Source organism: Periplaneta americana, chromosome 3 (genome assembly GCF_040183065.1).
Source record: "Periplaneta americana isolate PAMFEO1 chromosome 3, P.americana_PAMFEO1_priV1, whole genome shotgun sequence".
Classification (NCBI taxonomy): domain Eukaryota; kingdom Metazoa; phylum Arthropoda; class Insecta; order Blattodea; family Blattidae; genus Periplaneta; species Periplaneta americana.
The window spans coordinates 150,310,454-150,321,155 of NC_091119.1; the positions used below are offsets into that span (position 1 = coordinate 150,310,454).

Below are 10,702 nucleotides of genomic sequence, written 5' to 3' on the forward strand. Positions count from 1 at the left end.
GAAAATAAACGAACAGTTCCGATATAATATCCTCCTGTTCTATTTGAGTTCACTAGAAAAGCAAAGGCAGCGGGGGTGGCTCGAAACATTTGTGCTATGTACGGAGAAAATGCCATCAGAAAAACAACACCTTGTACAAAAGTTAGGTCCATCCAGAGAAGATAATATTTTGCGTCTGGTTTGTGGTCGTGTACTACGAATTGCTTCCCAGGACTGTAACCATAACTGCTAAATTTATTGCCAACAACTCAGACGCCATGTGGCCGCAATTGAAGGAAAACGACCGGGAAGACTTCATCAAGTGCTCTGCAACACGATAATGTACTCCCACAATCCGATAACATGACGAAAGCAGCTATCCAAGAGCTTGGTTGGAAAGTGATTCCACATCTCCCATATTCCCCCGATCTTGCTCCATCAAATTTCCACCTTTACCGTTTTCTATCCAACGAGCTTCAAGAGAACTCCTTTGACAACAAGGACGCTTTGCTTATTTGGCTTGACGAATCTTTAACTCCAAACTAGAAGATTTATTTCTGACGTGGAATCGAAAAACTACCCCAGCGTTGGCAAAGAGTTATAGATAATGTAGAAGGATATATTATTGATTGATTTTTGTTTTCTATTCATCTTATATAAAAACTTCTGTCACAGCCGTAAAACGCTACGAACTTTTTCATTAACACAATATTATTTACCCTTCCAACATTAATTTACTGCATTTTCAAGTTTTATACAGAGCATTCAGAAAATTCCGTCTAAGAACAGCATTGTAGGACGAGGGATTCATTGACTGGCTTCACGAGAGCTGTATCCGGGATGGATCCTTACACTTAGGCCATTTAGGCTCATTGTACGCCTGATAAGCGATGACTGTCTAAGTCCTAGGGATGGCACGGGTGGCATTCGTGAATCCGACACTGACAGGCGGGCCATTCTTTCTGGGCCCTGCAGGTAAGGTCCCATCGGCTACTGAAGAGCCCGAACCCAGAGTCCGGAGCCCCAAGCCCTTAGAACCCAGATCAGCATCGGAAACCTGTACTGCCTCCAGACATCATACCAGGCTATTTTTACTATTTCAGATAATATGGCTGAAGTTAGAGTAAAGTAGATTGTGTTGCTGAAATAAGAAGGGAAATGGGAGTATCCCGAGAAAAATCCTCTGCAACGTCTGTTTGTCCAACACAAATCCCATCCAGACCTGATAGGGGATCGAGCCACAGATGTTGCGGAATTTGGGATATAATCAGGGCCGGGTATTTACGGAGATCGCGAAAATCATGACATAATAGATATACGATAGATTTTTACTAATATTTACAAATTAAGTGATTCTGATTAAAAATATGCAGATAAAATAATTGCGACAAATCGCGAAATAGAGTTCAAATAGCGAAATACAAACAAATTCGCGAATTATTACGATTGCGTCGTTTTATAGCGAATTTCATATTCTGAGTTCTTTTTTTCGAATTTTTTTTTCACTTGAATGTGTTAGATATCCAAGTAGACTATATTACATGGTATTCCAGGTGTTCTGATTGCATTAGTGAACTCAAAAGACGGAAAATTCAACATTTCACTGATAATTTGAAAGTGTTAATTTGAGGGATGCAATTTTTTTTTTTTTTCGTTTTTAATGAATGTGTGTTAAATACAGTCTTAATCCAACGAGTACAAATCAATCTCCAATAACTTCCGCCGACACCAACATTAAAAAACACAAATGATAAAATTAATCTCCATAAATACCTGCCCCTGGATATAAGAGAGATTAATGAGAATACAATGCGTGCAGTTCTACGTTGTGTAACTTCGTCCATACTCCTGTAACTTTATCTCTCTTAGCCCCAAATATTTTCCTAAGCACCTTATTCTCGAATAACCTTAGTCTTTGCTGTGACCGTGCCAGAGAATTAGTCCCATTCCGAGGCATATGTTGTGGTTTCGTAACAAGCTGTTTATGGTTACGGTGATGGATTGTCAACCCTTCGCCCAACCCCCATGCTGGAGTACCACCCCGTCTCCTCTATCCGCAATCAAGCAAGTTTCTATCACGATTTTATATTATGTTGATCTCCTGTATCATCTCTTGTCTTCTTGGATGGAATATTTCGAAATTCTCTGTTTAATACGCGTACATTTCAGAAACAATTGTGTCTGAAGAAGTGACTATTCCCAAGCAAAAACATTCTATTATACATTTATCATGAATGATCGCATTTTTTACGTATAACTTTCATTCAGTAATAAAATATATTTATTTTATGCATCGTTACTCTTAACTTCTTTAATTGCTTACCTATTTAGAGAATAATTAACGTCACTTAATTGAAGTCATGCGTATGTTTTAACTTGTAAAAACAAAGAATCCGCTTTCATGCAATTGAGATTTTGGAGACGGCATCACAAGTAAATGATATCTTATAGATGTTATGTCTAAATGCTGGCTTCTGAAATATACATTCTTAAATTAAGCGCAAAGGATAATCTAACCCTATTTATTATTAATTTCAGGTTGTTGTTATCCATATGTTAAAATCTATCTGCTGCCTGAAAACAAATTTAAAGGTGTTCGTCAGCCAAAGACGAAGACCCACAAGAATACTGTGTTTCCATTGTTTGATGAAAGTTTCATGATGTAAGTAAATTATATTTTAATGATTGATATGATAGTGTACGTGCCTGTATCAGAATAAATAGGCCCATACAGTAAAACTCTTCATTACAAAATATAATTCAGAAAAAAAAATAATTTCCAGTGTAGGATCGGCGAGGAACAATAAGCCTACTGGAACCTGTAGTATTACTCTCGCAAAAGGTTATCTCTGTACAACAAGTACAGGGTGTTCCCGGGCTAGTGTTACAAACTTTCAGGGATGATGGGGAAGGGCACATGTATCAATTTGAGATAAGAACCCTAGTCCGGAAATGACTGAGTCGAAAGTTATAAGCAAAAATAGTTGAGTGAAAATGGAATTGTAATTTCGCACCACGTGCCCTCCTACCCTTTACTTTTGGAACAGTCGTGGAAAGATGGTATAGGCTGGATGTCTCCTACGCGGGTACTAGGCCCGATACAATCTGTGAGCTTGTCTACTGTTCCCATTGGCTCATCCGTATTCGAAAATCATGTCTGCATATTCCGCTCTCGTGTACTCCTCCATTTCACTAGGACTGATCGACTGGACACTGCAACTTGTACACATACACTGCTGTCTACAGATGTGTATATCAGGACTGACCATGTCCGTTACACATTACGCTATCTGCATTGCATTAGTGTAGTTTCCTGTCCCCACACCTCTGACAGCGCACTGAATGAAATACTATAAGTAGACAACGTAAACAACGTCAGATGAATACAGTATGTGTAAGAATGTTAAAAATGTTATGTTTTATTTAACGACGCTCGCAACTGCAGAGGTTATATCAGCGTCGCCGGATGTGCCGGAATTTTGTCCCGCAGGAGTTCTTTTACATGCCAGTAAATCTACTGACATGAGCCTGTCGCATTTAAGCACACTTAAATGCCATCGACCTGGCCCGGGATCGAACCCGCAACCTTGGTCATAGAAGGCCAGCGCTATACCAACTTGCCAACCGTAAGATGTACAGATAAATACACATACATAATGTGTACAGAGGAATAAAATTATTTCATTTCCACACAACTATTTTTGCTTGTAACTTTCGACTCAGTCATTTCCGGACCAGGGTTCTTCCGCAAAAAATCGTTGCGAGACAAAATGCTGCATTTGGTGTGCGCCCGGCCTTAGTATGATTGTGTATGTATAGTTTGTTAATTTGTTATAATAATTCTAAGTTGTATTTTGTCAAATTTAATGCTTGAAAATTAATGACGTAATAAAAAATATCATCCTTAGCTAGATAAAGACAATGTTAATAAACAATTTGTACATCGATTTTTTTCAGACAATTGAAGCCGTCGTATCAAAGAATTGAAAATGCAATGGTGATGCTAATGGTGAAAGAGAAATCATACCTAAGAAAAAACAGATATCTTGGAGAAACTTTGATCTCCTTTGATGACATTCCTAGATTTGATGGTTCCATAAAATTTTACGATTTGGAACAAATGCATTTAAAACTGAACCCGCCAACAAGATTGGGTAAGGTCTACTATATTTTATTTTTTCATAGTCATATCTTATAGGAGACAGTACAAGAAATACACTAAATTTCACCTAAGTTGTTTTTATTATTTATATATTATTTTTCAGATTCTGGAGCATTTGTAATTCTTGAACATTACCATGAAAGAATGGCAAGGGAATTCATCAAGAATAGGCAACTGAGGAAACACAAGAACAAGGCTGCATCCAAATACAGTACACAGGCTATGTCAGACGTCTGGAATTCAATACAAAACATTATAGGTTACGTTGGGAAAGGTCCATTACCAGTCAATTTTTCACTCTTCATACCTTCTATAACATTTCACAGCAGAAAGAGTGGAAATCGTTCGAGGAAATAAGTGTAATCTGAGTTACAACTAGCAGTTAATTACAACGAACTTTACTGAAAACATTGTTCACTTCTCAGAACCAATCTAACAGCTATATGAAAAAAAAATCTTTTTATGATTAAAAAAAATTATGTACGTTTTTTTTTTTTTTTTTTTTTTTTTCAAAATTCAGTTGGTGTGCAGTGATTAAGGATTTCCCACATAACTAAAAAAACCTTACAACATTCTCTGATTAAATTTTTTGTGTGTATTTATGCATGTCATATCTACAATATGATGCAAGATCACTTCTCTACCTTTGACAGATTGTCTGATAAAAATAAATTCATTTTAAAAAATGGTCAAATATCAGTATTTTCTTCGAAGACAAAATAAAAAAAAATATTACTTACTGGCATGTAGTTGAAAGATCGTGATATTGTAAACATGAGTTTCAGCAATAAAATAAAAGAGAGAGAACATAAAAAAGTTAACAAGTTTATGAGTTATGAGGGAAACGCTTCATCTCTGTACAGTTAACTGTCACAACTTTGAATTTTGAAAAAAGAAATTTTTTTTTTTCATTCGTAAAAATATGTTTTTCATTTAGAGACGGATAGTGTTTTACTCATACCAATTTTAATTACTGTACAACATACAGCGATGGAGGAAAAAAATGTTGAATATTTCCAAAAATTTTACTGCTGTGAGCTAGCTGTACTTAATCCCTTAATTGAGATTAACTAAAACTATGGAAGTTCGGAATACTATAGATCTACCTTGGATCTTACACGGAGCACACAATGGTGATTGCATATGAGGGGGTCAGAAGCAAAGGAGTATAAGTGCACTTAAGTTATTTATAAGAAAATGTGGTTGAAAGGACTAAAGCTTTCGTAAATTTCTTGAAATTTTTTATTTAAATTTCAGTGTGCCATGTGGTTAAAATATGTATACCTTTGTCAATAAAATTTCAGATGATTTAGCTTGCCCTGGAAGCACCTAACTCGTGTTCTTGGAAATGTCACTCGTACCCTTTGCCTTTGACTCCCTCATTTGTTTCTTTTTAAATTGTAGCAGAAACTTTTCACGCATTACCACTAATTTAATATCTGGACCCATAAATTATTTTCTATGTTTAAAAGTTCATATTTTTTTCAATTTTATAAAATCTATGTCTGCCGCATACTGCAATCCATATGATTATTAAGCCACAATGTGTAATCTTTCCACAAATTAAAACTTACTCTTCTTAAAAAATAACAAGTCTTTCATGATAATATCACAGTCTAGTACAGTATATACCGTCACGAAGCTTGAGTTGTGAGGGTACTAGGAACGATAGAATGTGCCGGTACTATTTCGCATTGTCTGTGATGAGGCGATAATAGCGATCCTAGCAACTATCTATGGATGCATATTCCCTACGTATTGAGCTTCGTGACTGTATACTAGACTGTGATAATATCATTATAAAATATTATTCAAACAGTGAAAATTAAATTGGTATCTAATATATTAAAATAATATTAAATCATTACAAATAAAATTATCACATTAATACATTTCAATGCACACATTTTATTTGTCAGTATGGATAAAGCTCTTAAGATTTATAACAATGACATCTGTTTATGATGTGAATTGAAGTTTTGATTATTTGAGTATTACTTGAGAATTTTCTTGAAAGTAAATATATTTACTTTCTTTAAAATGTGCTTTTGCTACATATACTGACATTGTTCACTGCATTTTAGTTTCACACGAATGACATATATATATATATTACATTCATATTTTTCTGCCCAAGAGTAGGTTTTTCACTGCAAACCCAACATTCTCCAGTCTTTCCTACTTTCTGCCTTACTCTTAGTCTCCGTAGGTCTATATGATCCATATATAATTAAATTTCTACCTGAAAAATCATTCAAAACAACATACAAATAAAATACTAGCATAGTTAGCCCAGGGAACTGATGCAAAACCACCATTTCTTTATTCAACATTAAAACCCAAAACTAGGTCTGTTGTGTAAGAGAATGGTATAATGACTGTAATATGTATCCTGTTTATTTAACACCATGTTTCAAGCATTGAGAATTTTTTTTTTTCAAAACGAATTGACGAAACGAAAGATGTAATTGGCATAGTAATAAAATTTAAAATTTTATGATTCTCCAGTACTTTTCATTAAAAAAAAAAAACATTTTTACAGTTATGACATTTTTGTATGTTAATATACAAAACGAAACTACCCACAGAGATCAACGCTACAATGTATTACAAAGTTTTCATATAATGATACATTTTAACTCCTAATGTATATATATTTTTTATTCTCTGCAAATGACGGTTTGTTACTATTAGTATGTATATAATATTGTGTTATTTGTAATTTTTATATATTAATAAAAAAACATGGAAATGTAATGTACGAGTATTGTCATTGTAGGCGTTAGCCTATGTCGCTATCATAACATGTCAATAGTTCCAAGACAATTTAGTTAAAACTGTACATGCATCATACGCTTATAGATTACTGAAAAGCATTATTTCAAGAGAAAATATATCCTGGGCGGGAAGAGTTTTTTTTTGTTTGGTTGGTTATTTAACGATGCTGTATCAAATTTGGGTTATTTAGCGTCAATGGGATTGGTGATAGCGAGATGAGACCGAGGATTCGGCATAGATTACCAGATATTCACCTTACAATTGGGGAAAATCCCGAAAAAACCCAACCAGATAATCATCTCAAGTAGAAATCGAACCCACGCCCAAGCGCAGGCAAGAGCGTCAGATTGAGCTATGCCGATAGCTGGTAAGAGCTGTTACGAAAGGAGCATAAAAAAGGGAATTCTTGAATTTGTTAACATTCCTTGTAGATGCATTGACATTAACACAATAACACTATTCTATAGTCATGTTTGTGCTGGCTATAATTTAACAAAGGGCTCGGAAAAAAAAAGTGGGACGGCCAGCTGAGAGATACGGATCAGGGTTAATCCGGTTTTCGGTGGACAGAGGTACGGTTAATGGAGGTTTTACTGTAATTCGTAATTGTTTCCAACAAGACGGTGCAACGTATTACACCACAGACGAGTGGTTCCCAAATGTTTTTGATCGCAGTTCCCTTTCGACTCGAAAAAATATTCACGGATCCTCAAATTAAATTAATTTAATTTAATCACTAGATTAATAGAAATATAAATTTATTATGTCTCCATATTTATATTCTGTACGCATTTAACATCTACAATATATTTACAACTACATAAATTATCATGCATAGCCATGAGTTCATAAACATGCAGTAGTATTTCGTCGTTGTTCCTGCAATAACTCCTATGTGCAAAATATAAAATTTTTCAGTAGGAAGAGAAAACACATTTATTCATCCTATGGCAGCCGTACATAGGAGACTGTGAAGTCTTACATTTTAGAAACAAATAAATATAATTACATATAGGAGATTTCATTATTTGCTGTATCACTATTTAAGTTATTTAATAGAGCAAAAATCTGAAAATCGATAAATATGTCACATAGGAGTTATTGCAGGAACAACGACGATTTATAAACTGCGTGTATTTTTTTAAATAATTACCTACATGTATAAATATAAAAATTACCTTCGAATTGCTAATTTCAAGAATGATGATATTTCCTCGTCTCACAAATTTCATTGTCGGTTTTCGCACTTTTCACCAACATATTCTGACACTGTTTTAACCCTTCAAGTTTAAGTTGAAAAAATGTATGTTTTTGTTCTTACGTTCGAGGTGGTTTGTTTCCAAATCAAATTCATTTTATAATTAATTAATTAAGTCTCCGAGCACATTCACAATAACTTATTCGTACACTGTTGGTCTCGAGAGAAAAAAACTGCAAACATTCACACACACCAAGCATATAACAATTAACTAATAATTCGCCATCCTCGCCAAGCAGACAAACGATTTTCAATAGAATTAACTACTTTAACTGAAAAATAGAAAGTCTTGTTTTTTTACAACAGCTCGGGCCAGCTCAAGCAAGGGTAAGATCGGATCATCTACCCTTGCCGATATACTAACTTTCACAAATACAGTCGCGTACATTACTGTACAATCGCGTCGAGACAAACGGCTGTTATTTATTTCAAAATAGGCCTATATATTAGTTTAGCAACCGCGGATCCCCTGATAAGTGTTGGTGGATACCCAGGGATCCGCGGAGCACACTTTGGGAACCCCTGCCACAGCTGACGATAGCATAACTTACGAGAAATAGAAAGTATTTTTCTGAAACCGAATAATCTAATAAAGAAGGTCAAGGTTGTTAGGTTTAACACTGCCAAACCTCTACCTAGGCAGTCTGCTTAAGCGAAAGATACACAGAAAGAAGCCTTGCTTAATTATAGACTGATTCGGAGCGTCCTCGGACGTGGGTTCGATTCTCGTTTCGACTGATTAACTGGTTGGGTTTTTTCAGGAATTTTTCCCAACTGTAAGGCGAATGTCAGATAACCACGTAGCGAATCCTCAGACTAATCTCGCCAAACACCATCTCATTATTACCAATTCCATCTATGCTTAATAATGTAATAATTAACATATCGTCATTGAATGCCAGACTAAAAACAATTGAAGATTGTGATCCCAAAACACATTCAGCTCATTTTCATGAAAGGACTGGACTAGTTCTTTTTTATCCACCGGTCTACGGACTGAGCGAGTTTTCAAGTGACATGCACAATAACACAAACTCTTAGACAAGTATTGGCTTTGTTTTGAGAGAAAGGATGGTTAAAATATATCATGATAGAGGTCTAAAAATTTGTAACCCTTTCTCTTGTCTTTGTGCCATGATAATAAAATAGCTTATCTTTCTTTGATTAATAATAATGACGCTGAGTGTCACTGTTATTGTGTGTCTGTATTTGTTGTATACGATTTTATTTTATTTTTTTTGTATCATTACTTAATATGTTAGACTACTTTTTATTATTTTCAATTTCTTCTTTAATGTTCAGTTGTTGTTTTATATCATATTCATTGTCACACGTTATTACATTAGGCAACTTGCATGATATATAATTTTTCTTGAAGTTACATTGTATTTCTGGTGGTGTGGAAGAGAAGGCCTGATGGCCTCAACTACACCACGGTAAATAAATAAATAAATAAATAGCCGTCCAAATCCTGAATTTAAAATGTCGGCATCCTCAACAGTTCAAATGAACAAAAAATGTAAATTAAAGTTAGAAATATTTATAATAATAATTAAAAAAAAAATAATGATCTACAACAAGATGTGGTAGCTATCAATACGATAAGAATTTATTGAAAAATAAATTATATACGGTTATATATTATAAAGATGAATAGAGATGGTGATTTATGATGTTCAATGAAGATTTTAAGATGGTTGATGCAATTTTGTTTGAAGAGTCTTTAATTTTCTGAGAATCTCCAATGTAAATTTGGCAATTGTTCCGCGCGCTCAATAAACGAATGAATGAATGAATGAAGAAATAAATAAACAAATAAATAAATAAGTAAATAAGTAAATAACTAAATAAATAACTAAGTAAATAAATAATTAAGCAAATAAATAAGTAAGTAAATAAATAAGTAAGTAAATAAATAAATAAGTAAGTAAATAAATAAGTAAGTAAATAAATAAGTAAATAAATAAGTAAGTAAATAAGTAAGCAAGTAAATAAGAAAGTAAGCAAATAAGTAAGTAAGTAAATAAGTAAGTAAATAAGTATATAAGTAAATAAGTAAATAAATAAATAAGCAAATAAATAAATAAGTAAATAAATAAATAAATGGATAAATAAATAAATAGATAAATAAATAAATAAATAAATAAATAAATAAATAAATAAATAAATAAATAAATAAATAAATAAATTCTGTCAAAGAATGCCACACTGCACATGGTCCGAGCCAAAAGCTTTGGTTTATGCGATGTGATATTCGTTTCGTTTTTCTGTGTAAATATTATGTATCTATGCTGAGAAGGAATTAAAATTTAGCCTCTTATGAACCGCGCTACAGATCATGAAACATTCTGCCCGCTCAACAATTATTCTGTCCCTCACGTACATTTACTGTAGCTGCAGGTAATACAGTATTCCATTCGTTATGGCATGCGAATGTAATTGTAAGGAAACTGTGTTTATCACACTGCGTTCCTTCCGGTGGGCGCGGCAGAGTCTGGGAAGCACAAGCGATACAAATCAAACCA

General features: G+C 34.0%; 1 protein-coding gene across 1 annotated transcript in view; it reads left to right on the plus strand.

Annotated features, from left to right (window-relative positions):
* The window catches only part of LOC138696618 (protein unc-13 homolog 4B-like), a 69,495-nt gene extending 64,921 nt beyond the window's left edge, over nt 1-4,574 (plus strand). Inside the window, exons 20-22 of the mRNA XM_069821804.1 lie at nt 2,518-2,641; nt 3,937-4,133; nt 4,245-4,574. Coding sequence (XP_069677905.1) covers nt 2,518-2,641; nt 3,937-4,133; nt 4,245-4,498 — 575 coding nt within the window. The 3' untranslated portion in view covers nt 4,499-4,574. The remainder of the gene's footprint in view (nt 1-2,517; nt 2,642-3,936; nt 4,134-4,244) is intronic.
* Nucleotides 4,575-10,702: the final 6,128 nt, after the last annotated feature.